The following is an 18,082-nucleotide window of genomic DNA, read 5'->3' as shown; positions in this document are numbered from 1 at the left end:
GCCGTTCTCCTTCCTCCCCGTGTTACGCCGTCATCCCCGTTACACCATTCTCCTTACTCCCCGTTACGCCGTTCTCCTTCCTCCGCGTGTTACGCCGTTCTCGTTACTGTCCCTGTTACACAGTTATTCTTCCTCCTCCCCGTTACACCGATCTCCTTCCTCCCCGTGTTACGCCGTTCTCCTTACTCTCCCCCGTTACGCCGTTCTCCTTAATCTCCCTGTTACACTGTTCTCCTTAATCTCCCCCGTTAAACCGCTCTCCTTCCTCCCCGTTATGCCGTCCTCTGTCCTCCCCCGTTACACCATTCTCCTTACGTGCTCCGTTATACCCATTCTCCTTACTCTCCCCATTACGCCGTTCTCATTACTCTCCCTGTTACACTGTTCTCCTTCCTCCCCTTGTTACGCCGTTCTCATTACTCTCCCCGTTACACTGTTCTCCTTCCTCCCTCGTTACGCCGTTCTCTTTACTCTTCCCGTTACACCGTTTTCCTTCCTCTCCCCTGTTACATTGATCTCCTTCCTCCCCGTGTTAAGCTGTTCTCTGTCCTCCCCACGTTACACGATTCACCTTACTCTCTCCGTTACACCCATTCTCCTAACTCTCCCCATTACGCCGTTCTCCTTCCTACCCGTGTTACACCATTCTCCTTACTCTCCCCGTTACTCTGTTCTCCTTACTCCCCCCATTACACCGGTCACTTTACTCTCTCCGTTACACCGATCTCCATCCTCCCCATGTTACGCCGTTCTCCTTACTCTCCCCGTTACGCCGTTCTCCTTACTCTCCCCCGTTACGCCGTTCTCCTTACTCTCCCCCGTTACGCCGTTCTCCTTACTCTCCCCCGTTACACCGTTCTCCTTACTCTCCCGTTACACCGTTCTCCTTACTCTCCCCTGTTACGCCGTTCTCCTTACTCTCCCCCATTACACCATTCTCCTTACTCTCCCCCATTACGCCGTTCTCCTTAACCTCCCCCATTACACCGATCTCCTTCCTCCCCGTGTTACACCATTCTCCTTACTCTCCCCCATTACACCGTTCTCCTTACTCTCCCCTGTTACGCCGTTCTCCTTACTCTCCCCCGTTACACCGTTCTCCTTACTCTCCCCTGTTACACCGTTCTCCTTACTCTCCCCGCTTCACCGTTCTCCTTACTCTCCGTTACACTGTTCTCCTTAATCTCCCCCGTTACACCGTTCTCCTTAATCTCTGTTACACCGTTCTTCTTCCTCCTCCCCGTTACACCGATCTCCTTCCTCCCCATGTTACGCCGTTCTCCTTACTCTCCCCCGTTACGCCGTTCTCCTTAATCTCCCTGTTACACTGTTCTCCTTAATCTCCCCCGTTAAACCGCTCTCCTTCCTCCCCGTTACGCCGTCCTCTGTCCTCCCCCGTTACACCATTCTCCTTACGCGCTCCGTTATACCCATTCTCCTTACTCTCCCCATTACGCCGTTCTCATTACTCTCCCTGTTACACTGTTCTCCTTCCTCCCCGTGTTACGCCGTTCTCATTACTCTCCCCGTTACACTGTTCTCCTTCCTCCCCGTGTTAAGCTGTTCTCTGTCCTCCCCACGTTACACGATTCACCTTACTCTCTCCGTTACACCCATTCTCCTAACTCTCCCCATTACGCCGTTCTCCTTCCTACCCGTGTTACACCATTCTCCTTACTCTCCCCGTTACTCCGTTCTCCTTACTCCCCCCATTACACCGGTCACTTTACTCTCTCCGTTACACCGATCTCCATCCTCCCCATGTTACGCCGTTCTCCTTACTCTCCCCGTTACGCCGTTCTCCTTACTCTCCCCCGTTACGCCGTTCTCCTTACTCTCCCCCGTTACACCGTTCTCCTTACTCTCCCGTTACACCGTTCTCCTTACTCTTCCCTGTTACGCCGTTCTCCTTACTCTCCCCCATTACACCATTCTCCTTACTCTCCCCCATTACGCCGTTCTCCTTCCTCCCCGTTACGCCGTTCTCCTTCCTCCCCGTGTTACGCCGTCATCCCCGTTACACCATTCTCCTTCCTCCCCGTTACGCCGTTCTCCTTCCTCCCCGTGTTACGCCGTCATCCCCGTTACACCATTCTCCTTACTCCCCGTTACGCCGTTCTCCTTCCTCCGCGTGTTACGCCGTTCTCGTTACTGTCCCTGTTACACAGTTATTCTTCCTCCTCCCCGTTACACCGATCTCCTTCCTCCCCGTGTTACGCCGTTCTCCTTACTCTCCCCCGTTACGCCGTTCTCCTTAATCTCCCTGTTACACTGTTCTCCTTAATCTCCCCCGTTAAACCGCTCTCCTTCCTCCCCGTTATGCCGTCCTCTGTCCTCCCCCGTTACACCATTCTCCTTACGCGCTCCGTTATACCCATTCTCCTTACTCTCCCCATTACGCCGTTCTCATTACTCTCCCTGTTACACTGTTCTCCTTCCTCCCCTTGTTACGCCGTTCTCATTACTCTCCCCGTTACACTGTTCTCCTTCCTCCCTCGTTACGCCGTTCTCTTTACTCTTCCCGTTACACCGTTTTCCTTCCTCTCCCCTGTTACATTGATCTCCTTCGTCCCCGTGTTAAGCTGTTCTCTGTCCTCCCCACGTTACACGATTCACCTTACTCTCTCCGTTACACCCATTCTCCTAACTCTCCCCATTACGCCGTTCTCCTTCCTACCCGTGTTACACCATTCTCCTTACTCTCCCCGTTACTCCGTTCTCCTTACTCCCCCCATTACACCGGTCACTTTACTCTCTCCGTTACACCGATCTCCATCCTCCCCATGTTACGCCGTTCTCCTTACTCTCCCCGTTACGCCGTTCTCCTTACTCTCCCCCGTTACGCCGTTCTCCTTACTCTCCCCCGTTACGCCGTTCTCCTTACTCTCCCCCGTTACACCGTTCTCCTTACTCTCCCGTTACACCGTTCTCCTTACTCTCCCCTGTTACGCCGTTCTCCTTACTCTCCCCCGTTACGCCGTTCTCCTTAACCTCCCCCATTACACCGATCTCCTTCCTCCCCGTGTTACACCATTCTCCTTACTCTCCCCCGTTACGCCGTTCTCCTTACTCTCCCCGTTATGCCGTTCTCCTTACTCTCCCCCGTTACGCCGTTCTCCTTACTCTCCCCCGTTACGCCGTTCTCCTTACTCTCCCCCGTTACACCGTTCTCCTTACTCTCCCGTTACACCGTTCTCCTTACTCTCCCCTGTTACGCCGTTCTCCTTACTCTCCCCCATTACACCATTCTCCTTACTCTCCCCCATTACGCCGTTCTCCTTAACCTCCCCCATTACACCGATCTCCTTCCTCCCCGTGTTACACCATTCTCCTTACTCTCCCCCGTTACACCGTTCTCCTTACTCTCCGTTACATCGTTACACTGTTCTCCTTAATCTCCCCCGTTACACCGTTCTCCTTAATCTCTGTTACACCGTTCTTCTTCCTCCTCCCCGTTACACCGATCTCCTTCCTCCGCGTGTTACGTCGTTCTCCCCCCATTACGTCCTTACTCCCCCCATTACACCGGTCACTTTACTCTCTCCGTTACACCGATCTCCATCCTCCCCATGTTACGCCGTTCTCCTTACTCTCCCCGTTACGCCGTTCTCCTTACTCTCCCCGTTACGCCGTTCTCCTTACTCTCCCCCGTTACGCCGTTCTCCTTACTCTCCCCCGTTACACCGTTCTCCTTACTCTCCCGTTACACCGTTCTCCTTACTCTCCCCTGTTACGCCGTTCTCCTTACTCTCCCCCGTTACGCCGTTCTCCTTACTCTCCCCCGTTACACCGTTCTCCTTACTCTCCCGTTACACCATTATCCTTACTCTCCCCCATTACGCCGTTCTCCTTAACCTCCCCCATTACACCGATCTCCTTCCTCCCCGTGTTACACCATTCTCCTTACTCTCCCCCGTTACGCCGTTCTCCTTACTCTCCCCGTTACGCCGTTCTCCTTACTCTCCCCCGTTACGCCGTTCTCCTTACTCTCCCCCGTTACACCGTTCTCCTTACTCTCCTGTTACACCGTTCTCCTTACTCTCCTCTGTTACGCCGTTCTCCTTACTCTCCCCCATTACACCATTCTCCTTACTCTCCCCCATTACGCCGTTCTCCTTAACCTCCCCCATTACACCGATCTCCTTCCTCCCCGTGTTACACCATTCTCCTTACTCTCCCCCGTTACACCGTTCTCCTTACTCTCCCCTGTTACGCCGTTCTCCTTACTCTCCCCCGTTACACCGTTCTCCTTACTCTCCCCTGTTACACCGTTCTCCTTACTCTCCCCGCTTCACCGTTCTCCTTACTCTCCGTTACACTGTTCTCCTTAATCTCCCCCGTTACACCGTTCTCCTTAATCTCTGTTACGCCGTTCTCCTTACTCTCCCCCGTTACACCGTTCTCCTTACTCTCCCCATTTCACTGTTCTCTTCCTCCCCGTTATGCCATTCTCCTTACTCCCCCCCGTTACACCGTTCTCTTCCCCCCATTATGCCATTCTCCTTACTCCCCCCGTAATACCGTTCTCCTTCCTCCCCCGTTACAACGTTCTCTTTACTCTCCCCCATTACACCGTTCTCGTTCCTCCACCGTTACACCGTTCTCCTTACTCTTCCCCGTTACACCGATCTCCATCCTCCCTGTGTTATGCTGTTCTCCTTACTGTTCCCCGTTATGCCGTTCTCCTTACTGTTCCCCGTTACACTGTTCTCCATCCTCCCCCCTGTTGCAACGTTCTCCTTACTCTCCCCCGTTACACTGTTCTCCATCCTCCCCCGTTACAACGTTCTCCTTACTCTCCCCCGTTACACCGATCTCCATCCTCCCCGTGTTACACCGTTCTCCTTACTCTCCCCATTACGCCATTCTCCTTACTCTCTCCGTTACACCGTTCTCCTAACTCTCCCCATTACGCCGTTCTCCTTCCTCCCCGTGTTACGCTGTTCTCCTTCCTCCCCCCGTTACACCATTCTCCTTACTTCCCCCCGTTACGCCGTTCTCCTTCCTTTCCTCCATTACACCGTTCTCTTCCCCCCGTTATGCCGTTCTCCTTACTTCCCCCCGTTACACCGTTCTCTTTCACCACGTTATGCCGTTCTCCTTACTCTCCCCCATTACACTGTTCTCCTTACTCTCCCCCTATACGCCGCTCTCCTCCCTCCGTCCCTGGAGCTGAACCCCTTTACTTTCTTTGCTTCCCGAGGTAAAGGCTCCAGGGTGGGGTGCCGGTATCTCCTGTGGGCAGGACATATGAATTGACCAATGGGAAATTTGCCGACATTCTGCCGCTTCCCCCAGTTAACCCATTGCCACCTACTGGGCAGGCTCCACTGAGTCTGTCAAACCAGAGGGTCCTCCCCGCAGGGTGTCTCTGTTCTCAGGACCCAGTACTCCGCCCTGCCCCTTCCACTTAGCACCTCGACAGCATCCCGTCTCCTCTTTGAACTACGATGTTATACACCTATATGGATGCCTGGGCTGACTGAATGGACATTTATAGTAAATGCACCAAACATTATAAAACATATTTGAATACATGTTATAATATCCCACCTAAAACTTACACATAGAAAGTATCATAGAACATGAAAAGTGGAAAAGCAGGGGACACTTTAACTTTTGCATGTTATGTACCTGGTCCCTGGCTTATGGTGTTATGTGGCTGCCGGGGACCCCACGGTTTCAGTGGTAACCAGATGGAATTAACTTTTATTGTATAGCCTGGTTACCCCCTACCGTCACAATTTGTTCCAGACGTTTAGAGGCAAAAGGTAAGAGAAAGACAGGGTAATCATTGGAAGGGGAAGTAGGGTCAAGAGTGTTACTTACTGTATACGGGTAGGTCAAACAATGGCACGCTTAAAAAGAGAAGGAAAAATTCCAAAGCAAAGAGATGAGTTGGGGACCAGGGTAGAAGCGAGAGATTTAAAGAGATGCGAGGGAATTTGGTCAAAACGTGGTGGTTGAGAAGAAGGGCAGAGGAGACACCTCTGTAAACTGGAGTAAATGAGTCAAAGCTAGAAGGAGATAGGTTAGGAAGGAGAGGTGTTGAAGGGACAGAGAGGATTTCTCTGTGGATAGCTTCTACCTTTACCTTGAAATAATCAGCAAAATATTGCTGTGTAGTAGAGCATGGCATAGAGGAAGGTCCAAGGAAGGGTGTCAAAGACAGTAAGGAGGGGGGGCGTTGCGTGGATCTATGCCTGTTTATTAGTAATGGTAATCTGCTTGGAAGTGGGACGTCCTCCGCCTGGGCATAGAATTGGTGCCAGCGTGTTTAGCCAGTATCAGCGGCTGGGGCACTGCGAGTGTAGGCGTATAGGAGGAGCACACTGGTCTAGTGAGGAGGCGCTGAAAGGCTTTGTCCTAGCTAGTTACATACGCCAGTTTCTGTAAGACTTTGGGGATGTTTGTTTTGTAGTTTGGGATATAGTTTTAAAACACAAGAGCAAGTTCATTGGAATATACAGGTCATGCTGATTTCTTTAAAGGTTAGTTGAGGGGTGATATTAGGGTTAAGGTAAGAATGCTGCATGGACTCCAAAAGGGCAGAGTGGAGCAGTTAGGGGGGAGTTGACGGGGTGCCAAAGAAATACCAAAATATATTTGCATTAAGCATAGGGATTTAGTTCAATATTTTACGAACCACACCATATATATTTGTCAAAGGGATTGTAACCTAATATATACCACAAAAGACAAAAAATAAATAAATAATACTACATCAAATATGACAAATTATATAGTTAAATACGTATATGTTTATCTTCTCATTAGTAAGGGGTCATTTACTTAAAGGGGCCTATGCAGAGAGCAGCGAATTTTAAAATTGGCGAATTTATTAAAAAGTAGCTTTTTTGGAGAGTTTTAATCTCCATATGCAGAAAAGTGCGAATTCTGCTATGTTTAACATGGATGCGTGTGGCGAGTTTAAATTGGCGAGATGCGCGCTTCAGAAATGTGTTAAAACAAATTCGCGCCTTTTTTTTCCCTTTGCAATGGCCGCGAGCGGCAGTTTTTTTTGGCGAGGCAAACGGAGACAATCGCGCCATTTTATTGGCGCGAACAGCCGCTAGATGCCGTTCGCGCCTCTCTGCATACGGATATTTTTTAAACTGGCGAGATTGCGGTTCTCGCCAGCCGCGAGGCGAGTTTTACAAATAGAAAAGAAAAATTGGCGCGTTTTTCGGAAATCTCCATTTTCTGCTGTTTTCTGCGCGATTATCTCCAAAAAATGGCGAATTTCGAAAATTCGCTGCTCTCTGCATAGGCCCCAAACTCTTTGACCAAAGCATTATAAGCCTGCAACCATGTCCCGCTGTGCCCTGTTTGAAGATCCTAACACGTTCTCTTCACCTCTCTGTGGAGAGAGGAATGTTGCCATTGACTGCTCATTCACAGGTGCATAACAAGACCTGCTATTTAAAAAGGTAGGATGGGTGAGCTTGAAACCAGGGAAGAGGCGTCACAAACCACCAAACAATTGTTACCAGCTGACATTTACAACCACACCCTATCCCTACAAGCTCAGACCCCAAACCCACCACACCATATACTGTATAGGGAGAAATGTGTCAATAGACAGCTTGTTGAATTGGCCAAAGAATTAAACTAAATGACCATCACTTCTGAGAAGAAAAACAGATAAGTATTTAACTATATAATTTGCCATTTTGGATGTAGCACTGGGGCTTTTTGTCTTTATTTGTATACAATATTTTGCAAAGTAAGGTGGGACGTTAAAAGGTCAGTCCCTCTTATGAGCAAAGTATATGAATGTCAGTGGCAGTGGCAGTGGCAGTGGCATGGTTCATTCGTAAAATCAGGCAAATATAAGTAATATTTTAAAGCGTTCAGAGGCTTAATGAAACTTCTTGGTCAATCGCAGCTTTGGGGTTAATTGAAATAGATCCTTAATGTCTTGAAAATGAACAAATGCATCAGGATGTTTTAATCTCTTTGGTCTCTGTTCTATATACAGAGATCTTTCATCCATCGGGTTTTTTGTGTTTCATGTCACGTATGCGGTCAACATTTGCTAAAGAGATAAAGGGGAAGAAACATAATTTGTAAATAAGATTTGCGTCAAGTAATAAATCAAACACATTATTTTTTACAGGAAACAAAGAAGTTCAATAATACTTTAAAAGTGATTTCATCTTTCTAAAGAGTAAGATTTATTGATGACATATTAAAAGCAGCACTCCAACTGTTTTTTTTATTCATATTTACATTTATGTCAATTACTATTATTTGCATATATATTATAAAAGATTTCGGCCCTTTCAGAGAGTGGTGTAAGTACCGCTCGGGAGGTCCAGACACCTCCCGGGGGCCCCAGCTCAGGGGGGCCCAAAGGGAGTCAGGACCCTTCCTCTGGACTCTTGATGACCCCCCCAAGTGGTTACAAATGCCCCATGCTGGGGAGAGAGCGGGGCCTCAGTAACACTGCAGCCCTCCTCCATAATGATTCTGTATCGTCCTGGCGACACGACATCACATGGCAACACGCTGATGTGACGCAGCGACGTCATGACGCTTTCAGGGGCTGCTTTATTTTTCATATATGAAGCGTCCCGAAGGTTAATATGGAGGTCTGCCCAGAGCCACATGCAGACTGTGGTTACCATGGTAACCTTAATCACTAGAGATTAAGAAAACAATGATTTTTAGCAACAGCAAAAAAACTGCAGCTGCTCAAGGGGAAAGATAGCAGCATTACAACAGTTAAACCAATATATGCTTCAGTAGTAAGAGGGATTTCTGCTGATCTTTGAAGTGGCCATTAATAGCAAAGTGATTACATTTATATATTTTTTTATTTTATTTAATAGAACGAACGTGAGCAAATTATGACAACGAATGTGTGGCTGAAACAGGCAAGTATTTGTTGTTTTTTTCATTCTGTTTGTCTGGAATTAAAACAAAGGTTATACAGCAAATAAAACCCCACGTTGTGAGCACAGTCCCATGTCTCAGACAGGTCTGACATTCTGCCTTTTCCCATTACCTCTTAGCATATACTGTAGTGCTTCCACTGCAGCCAGGGATTCTGGGAAATGACATGCAAATGATGTCACATTTTGCTTCTTATGCGTCTTAACATAGAGCACTATAAGGTTATGTCTGCCTCATTGTTGCACAGCCTGGGTTAAAGAAGTGCAGGTTTCATCAGAGTGAGGATGGTTGCTGGCTTTGCCAGTGGGAAGCTGGTATGTGGCTACAACCAAACCCAAAATAAGTTACAGTATGCTTATCTGTAGCTGCGCAATAATAATAATAAAAGTCTCTTGTAGACCGTTACCCTAAAACAAGAGTGAAGTTTTGTTTCTTCCACATGGGTAAAAGAGGTGATAAAATCCCTCCACTGAGCAGCAAATACAAATACCTCTGGTGAGCAAATTCCCCTGCGAACAAAGGTTATAATACTATTAAGAAAAATGGCAAATATGAAACGTAGAGATATGAAACAAAGTAAGAATGAAAGAGATAAGGTGGACATGTGTGTGCTTTATATGAAGATGCAGCACGTGGATTTACAGCAGGGGTCCCAAAGTCAGTCCTCAAGGACCACCAACTGGCCAGGTTTTAAGGATATCCCTGCTTTAGCACAGGTGGCTCAATCTGTCTCAGCTTCAGCACAGGTGACTCAATCAGTCCCAGCTTCAGAACAGGTGGCTCAATCTGTGGCCCAGTATTTGATTGAGCCACTGATTGAACCACCTGTGCTGAAGCAGGGATATCCAAAAAAGCTGGCCTGTTTGTGGCCCTTGAGGACTGATTTTGAGACACCGGCTTTAGAGAAATCCCTGAATTCATGGTTGTTGTTCTTCCTTTACACCTGCAGGAGTGGGCTGATTACCGGCTGACCTGGGATCCCGCTGAATACGATGGGATAAGGAAGCTGCGTATCCCTTCTCAGCAGATCTGGCTCCCGGATATTGTGCTTTATAATAAGTATGGAATATATATGTTTATACTGGTGTATTATGTTTCTGCTGGGGGATGCCACGGGATCCCAGCCCCACCAATACATAGTTATCTCTACCCCCTATACGTATCTATCTCTATCCCTATACGTAGCCATCTCTACCCCCATACATAGCTATATTTACCCCCATACGTAGCTGTGTATGGGGGTAGAGATATCTGTGTATGGGGGTAGAGATAGCTATCTCTGCCACCATACACAGCTATCTCTACCCCCATACATAGCTATCTTTCCCCAATATTGTGTATGCTGTGATACTGCTTCCCAGTGCTGGAGAAGAATTAAGCTATATTTAAATCAATGGGACCAAACAATTCTCCTGCATAGAGAAGACTGATTCACAGCATATTACTAATAATATGAATACTACTACTACTAATATTACACATAATATATTGTTACATTATTTTTAGTAGGGGCGTATCACTTTGTAGCATGGGGCAATGGGCAGATTAGTTGGGTGAATACCATAAATTTCTATATTTTTGTGGTTATTTTTGCTATTTCATTGTACTTTCTAACATCCTCGTTAATGAGTCTTGTTCATCCTGTCAGTGCCGATGGTACATACGAGGTCTCTTTGTTCACCAACGCAATAGTGCAGAACAATGGCAGCATTGCTTGGCTACCTCCAGCCATCTACAAGAGTGCGTGCAAGATAGAGGTGAAACACTTCCCCTTTGACCAACAGAACTGCACAATGAAGTTTCGTTCCTGGACTTATGACTACACGGAAATTGACCTTGTACTTAAGACAGGTTGGGCCAGTATGGACGACTTCACACCAAGTGGAGAATGGGACATCATAGACCTCCCAGGAAGAAGAAGAGTTAACCCACTGGATCGAACCTATGTTGACATAACTTATGATTTTATTATCAAGAGGAAGCCTCTTTTCTACACCATTAATCTAATTATTCCTTGTATTCTGATAACGTCATTGGCTATCTTGGTGTTCTACCTTCCATCGGACTGTGGACAGAAGATGACCTTGTGTATATCGGTTCTTCTTGCATTGACCGTGTTTTTGCTCTTGATTTCCAAAATTGTCCCACCAACCTCTCTAGATGTTCCACTTATTGGGAAGTACCTAATGTTCACTATGGTGTTGGTGACATTTTCCATTGTCACCAGCGTCTGCGTTCTTAATGTCCATCACAGGTCCCCTAGCACTCACACAATGCCACTATGGGTCAAGAACTGTTTTCTAGTGAGACTTCCAGTGTTCCTGTTTATGAAGCGTCCAGAATATAACTCAGTCAGTCAAAAACTACACATCCGCAGAAGGAACATGCAGCTTCAATCGGTCAGAAACTCCAACAACTTAGTAAGCGCATCTACTTCGAAACAATACGATGCAAAAATCAGTGATAAGCCTGAACATCTCAGAAACCAGGAATTTCGACATAGGTCCTCCAGAAAGTTATCTCCGGGTGTTCAAGAAGCCATGGAAGGTGTGAGCTTCATAGCAGATCACATGAAAAGTGATGATGAAGATCAAAGTGTAAGACACGCTCTTTCTTATAATTACATTTGTAGTTTAATATTTTATTAGGTGTTATAATGCTTGTACTTTCAGTATTTTGTAGTATAGACAAATAATCATCATAAATTGAAACTATGGAAAGTATTAAAAAGCAGTCCCTCCAATCACTAAATGTGCCCTGATTGGCTTTGAGAAAGTTTGTGAAAATTTTGCAAGACCTTTTTAGTTAGGAAAATGTGACATTTTGCAGTATTTTTTGATGTTACAAAAGCCATTGCAAAATTTTGAGTTCCCCAATAATCTAAAAATGTGCACGACTCATTGGTGAATTTTAATTGACCAGTAATATAGTAGTTTGCGATATTTGTTTCTGCAAATATAACGTTTTTTGATCACCGTTTGCAAGGTTGGTGGATGTTGAAAAATCGTCCAGATGTGCACTTATATATTGCAATAATAGTGCCATGTTTCCAGATAAAATTTTTATTTTTGTATAACCTAATACAGTGTTTTTTTCATTAAAGGGTTCACTGCCTTTTCAGGTCATTTGAAAATTATACCAAATACAGAATAATTTACAATGCATCTGATCTCAGAAACGCTATTAGAGAGGGTTGGGGTTCCTTACAATGCATCTGATCTCAGAAACGCTATTAGAGAGGGTTGGGGTTCCTTACAATGCATCTGATCTCAGATGCGCTATTAAAGAGGGCCGGGGTTCCTTACAATGCTTCTGATCTCAGATACTATTAGAGAGGGTTGGGGTTCTTTACAATGCATCTGATCTCAGACGCGCTATTAGAGAGGGTTGGGGTTTCGCAGAATGCTACAATATAATTATAGGGATCCGGAACCAAAAAAGATTGAACACCACTGACCTTATATACCTGTTTTCCCCCTTTTATAGGGCTGACAATGTGTGCATACTTGTACATAGCATTTTGTGGGCATAAGCAGTCGGTTTCCTGATAAGCTTACAATCTAATTTTGCTGCGTGAGGCACAGGGAGATAAAAGGGACTCACCTCAGGTCCCAAGGAGCAGTCACTACGATGCAAACCTGGGTCACCCACTATAAAGACTACTTTTCCAGACCACATTCCTAATAAAACGGAATGGAATCATCCTTAAAATGACAAAGTAGATTTTTTGGGGCGTCCTTTAAAAGAATGAATATATATATATATATATATATATATATATATATATATATATATATATATATATATATATATCACATTTTCTGCAGGGCTACAGAAATTCATACCTACCATATGCTTATTGCTAACAATGGCATCATAATGACGCTCTTAAAAGAACACAGGACAGGCACAACGTTCCACAAACAGCCCTCTAATGCAGTGGTGCGCAAACTGGGGGGGGGGAGCAAGATTATTTAGGGGGGGCGTGGGCTGCGTGCGGGGAAACCTGGGGGCGGGCAGAGCTGTGCACGGGCGGCCAGAAGCTCTGTGCTGAGGCTGCTTCTCTGTGTCTGTGTCAGAGGGGGCGGGGCTTTCCTTCCCTGCACACAGACATCCCCTCCTCCTCCTGTGTTACCCGTCCCAGTTTTCAGCAGGATAGGAGCAGACTTACAGTAGTACTTCCTCCCCCCCAGGTGAAAATCTGTGACTTATGATTTTGTGTTGTGTCTCTGTGTGTGGTGTGATTGAGTGTGTGTGGTGTGCCTGTGTTGGTTGTGATTGAGTGTGTGTTGTGCCTGTGTTGGTTGTGATTGAGTGTGTGTTGTGCCTGTGTTGGTTGTGATTGAGTGTGTGTTGTGCCTGTGTTGGTTGTGATTGAGTGTGTGTTGTGCCTGTGTTGGTTGTGATTGAGTGTGTGTTGTGCCTGTGTTGGTTGTGATTGAGTGTGTGTTGTGATTGAGTGTATGTGTTTTTTTGCACACACACTCACAACACACTGCACACAGCACACACTCACAGCACACACTCACAGCACACTGAGCACACTCACAGCACACTGTACACCACACACTCACAGCACACTGCACACACTCACAGACACTGCACACTCACAGCACACATTCACAGCACACTCACAGCCCCCTATCCCCCTACCTCCGGTGTCAGCTGCTGGTGCATCGTGGGGCTGCCTGCGGGGATCGATGCTGGGGGGATCGGTGCCAGGCTGGGGGGGATCGGTGCCGGGCTGGGGTGCGGGGCTGCTGGCTGGGGGGATCGGTGCCGGGTTGGGGGGATCGGTGCCGGGCTCGGATGCGGGGCTGCTGGCTGGGGGGATCGGTGCCGGGCTGGGGTGTGGGGCTGCTGGCTGGGGGGATCGGTGCCGGGCTGGGGTGCGGGGCTGCTGGCTGGGGGGGATCGGTGTCGGGCTGGGGTGTGGGGCTGCTGGCTGGGGGGGATCGGTGCCGGGCTGGGGTGTGGGGATCGGGGGGGGGGGGAGGGAGGAAGAACTCCTTCCTCACTCTGCTGAACTTGACCACAAAAGCCGTGGCTGGGATACTGGGCCCTGCCATCCTCTTGGTGGGAGTGACCCAATATCTCTGTACACTTCCACCCCCTGATAATGAACATTGATGCTTAATGCCGCTTTACATTTCCACCTCTTGGCAATAACCATGTTGTGCCGTATAATAATGCTGAGTATCTCTATACATCTCCAGCTGTCATACAAATGATTTCTGTGCTGTATAATAATGATGAGTACCTCTCTACACTTTTAACCCCTTATAATGAACGTGCTGCGCTGTATAATGATGCAGAGTATTTCAATACACTTCCAGCCCGATAATGAACATGCTGTATAATGATGCTGAGTAGCTCTATACACTTCTCGCCTGATAATGAACACAATGCACTGTATAATGATCCTGAGTATCTTTATATACGCCCACCCTCCCAAAAGTTCTATATGGCACTTGAAGCTGCACTATGTACTGTATATATTCATAGAATGGGTCTAATATTGGTATTGATAGTATTTCGAAATCACTTTTTAACAAATAAGCTACAGTAGTTGGTTTTGCTTGTTCCTATCCTAGAGTCCAACAAGAAAACAGAGCAGACAAAAGGACAACAACGTTCACGCTTCATTTTAAATTCTAATGTTTGTCAACATTTCCAAGACGCCTTTTTTTAAAGAAAATGGTTTAAAAATACCTTTATGATCTGTTAAAAAAAACAAAAAACATGCGCAATTTATATTGTTGAATTTTTTTAATCACAGGATTGAAGCAGGGGTCTCCGGAGCTGAGCAGTGTTCATTTCAGCTCCAGGGACCCCCTGCTTCCAGAGGTACTTACCTCCGTAGTGGGTGCCGGTATCTCTGCAGCCATGGAACTTGTGTTTTAACAAAATGGCGGCTTCAAGATCACGCGAGCCAATAGGAAGCCGTGACTTCATCCCTCGCTGCTTTCTATTGGCAGGCGGGGCCTGGATATTTAAATTCCACAGAAATACCGGCAATCCCTACGGAGGTAAATATCTCTGGAAGCAGAGGGTCCCCAGAGCTGAAATTAACACGCTTCAGCTCCGGAGACCCCCTGCTTCGACCCCGTAATGACATTTTAAAAATAAATAAGGGCTGAACACCTAATTAAACATGTATATATCATGGTCATTAGTTTAATGTGGTCCGACGTAAGACAAAACTGATGTTCACCTGCATTAAATACTAACTCGCCTCTTCTCTTCCAGATAATTGAAGACTGGAAATATGTTGCCATGGTTGTGGACAGGCTATTTCTATGGATATTTATCATTGTGTGCGTGGTAGGAACGGTGGGACTCTTCATGCAGCCACTGTTACAAAACCAGATCACAGTCGAGAGCCATTAGTGCGCCGACAAATGCTCTCCAAATAAGAGCAACGTTTAACGTTAAGTCCTTAAAGTCTCCTCAGTCCCTTTATCTGTGAGCTGTAGTCCAAACGATTGCAGGCATTTCACATTTTTATAAAGTAATACCTATGAAACCGCTAATAAACTGATTTTTGCATATATTTTACTGTGGAATGTTTGGGCTTTTTATACTAAATGTACAGCAATGCCTTAAAAAAAAAATTAAATAAAAAGATGATACATGAATTAGACTTGTGTTTAAACGCATTTAATAACAGTGTGTATGACTTAACTGTTCATATAAACCTTAGTTCTATCTTATCTTAGTCAATTAGGGAAAATATGATACACGCACACCTATAACCCCTGTTTATGGCAAACACATGCACCCTTGCAGGTTCCTCTCCAATGGACCTGTGACTATGATAAGTAGAAAGGCTATTGAAGAAGAGGGAGAGTGAGCCTTAAAAGTGAGGAAGCCATGACAGGAAGGGCAGATCTGCGCAGGCCTGGAAGAGTGAGGCTCGATCAAGAGCCACCTGCGGGAGGGACCTGCAACGCATCCCACGTGGAGACTGCTGTGGCTGACAGGATGGAGGACAACCTGAAGAGCCAGATCGCCCACCGCAGAGACACAGAAACAGGAGATACTGCTGATCAGAGGGTCATAGGATATAAGTGGTACCAAATTAAACCTTTGCGAAGTACAGGCGGGCTATACACAGTTATAACACACGAGCGCCAATGGGGTACTGGCACCTCAAGTATAGGCCTGACCACCCAGGATTTGGGAGGCCTATTAGGAGGAGTATAACACATACACATGCGCAGCGCTTATGTGAACTGAATGGAGACTTGTACAGTGACTTGTATGTGGTGATCCTATGTCATAAGGGTCACAAGGTTATTGTTAACTCATCACACACACACACACACACACACACACACACAAACACAAACACACACAAACACACACACACACACACACTGTATATATATATCCAAGTTTTATGTTCTCTCACTTGCTACACACACGTGTGGTATCTAACATAGACATACGGACTCAGGCCCTCACTTCAGCACCAGTCGTACTCTGAGGTACAGTAAAAGCATAGGGGTGACACAGAGTTTAACCTTTTACTGATGGATAGGCCAGCAACACAATACAGAGCACTATAATAAAATGCAGAGCGATGTAATAACACACAGAGCGATATAACACAGAAAGATGTAATAACATGCAGAGATATAATAACACAGAGATATATAATAACACAGAGAGATATAATAACATGCAGAAAGATATAATAACACACAGAAAGATATAATAACACGCAGAAAGATATAATAACACGCAGAAAGATATAATAACACGCAGAAAGATATAATAACACGCAGAAAGATATAATAACATGCAGAGCGATATAATAACACGCAGACCGATATAAAGATATAATAACATGCAGAGCAATATAATAACACGCAGAGCGATATAATAACATGCAGAGCAATATAATAACACACAGAAAGATATAACAACATGCAGAGCGATATAATAACACGCAGAAAGATATAATAACATGCAGAGCAATATAATAACACGCAGAGAGATATAATAGCACGCAGAGAGATATAATAGCACGCAGAGAGATATAATAGCACGCAGAGAGATATAATAACACATAGAGAGATATAATAACCCGCAGAGAGATATAATAACCCGCAGAGATATAATAACACACAGAGCGATATAATAACACGCAGAAAGATATAATAACATGCAGAGCAATATAATAACACGCAGAGAGATATAATAGCACGCAGAGAGATATAATAGCACACAGAGCGATATAATAACACACAGAGAGATATAATAACACGCAGAGCGATATAACACGCAGAGATATAATAACACGCAGAACGATATAATAACACGCAGAGAGATATAATAACACGCAGAGCGATATTATAACACGCAGAGAGATATAATAACACGCAGAGAGATATAATAACACGCAGAGCGATATAATAACATGCAGAAAGATACTGTACAATAACATGCAGAGCGATATAAAAACATGCAGAGATATAACACGCACAGTGATATAATAACACGCAGAGCGATATTATAACACGCAGAGCGATATTATAACACGCAGAGCGATATTATAACACGCAGAGAGATATAATAACACGCAGAGAGATATAATAACACACAGCAATATAATAACACGCAGAGCGATATAATAACATGCAGAAAGATACTGTACAATAACATGCAGAGCGATATAAAAACATGCAGAGATATAACACGCACAGTGATATAATAACACGCAGAGCGATATTATAATACGCAGAGCGATATTATAACACGCAGAGAGATATAATAACACGCAGAGAGATATAATAACACACAGCAATATAATAACACGCAGAGAGATATAATAACACACAGCAATATAATAACATGCAAAGAGATATAATAACAGGCGGAGCGATATAATAAGATGCACAGCGATATAATAACATGCAGAGAGATATAATAACACACAATTTAATAACACGCAGAGCGATTTAATAACACGCAGAGCGATTTAATAACACGCAGAGCGATTTAATAACATGCAGAGCGATTTAATAACACGCAGAGATATAATAACACGCAGAGAGATATAATAACACACAGCAATATAATAACACGCAGAGAGATATAATAACACACAGCAATATAATAACATGCAAAGAGATATAATAACAGGCGGAGCGATATAATAAGATGCACAGCGATATAA

The 18,082-nt window shown here is 45.5% G+C and overlaps 1 protein-coding gene across 2 annotated transcripts in view; it reads left to right on the top strand.

The window, feature by feature from the left end:
- Positions 1-15,518, top strand: part of CHRNB4 (cholinergic receptor nicotinic beta 4 subunit) — a 35,004-nt gene extending 19,486 nt beyond the window's left edge. For both annotated transcript variants that reach the window (XM_075576046.1, XM_075576045.1), the window contains exons 3-6: positions 8,835-8,879; positions 9,848-9,957; positions 10,547-11,495; positions 15,148-15,518. In XM_075576046.1, coding sequence (XP_075432161.1) covers positions 8,835-8,879; positions 9,848-9,957; positions 10,547-11,495; positions 15,148-15,288 — 1,245 coding nt within the window. In that variant the 3' untranslated portion in view covers positions 15,289-15,518. The remainder of the gene's footprint in view (positions 1-8,834; positions 8,880-9,847; positions 9,958-10,546; positions 11,496-15,147) is intronic.
- The last annotated feature ends 2,564 nt before the right edge of the window (positions 15,519-18,082 follow it).

Source organism: Ascaphus truei, chromosome 18, assembly GCF_040206685.1.
Source record: "Ascaphus truei isolate aAscTru1 chromosome 18, aAscTru1.hap1, whole genome shotgun sequence".
NCBI lineage: Eukaryota > Metazoa > Chordata > Amphibia > Anura > Ascaphidae > Ascaphus > Ascaphus truei.
Note: the sequence above shows the minus strand (reverse complement) of the source record. Positions and strands in the feature narration are given on the sequence as shown.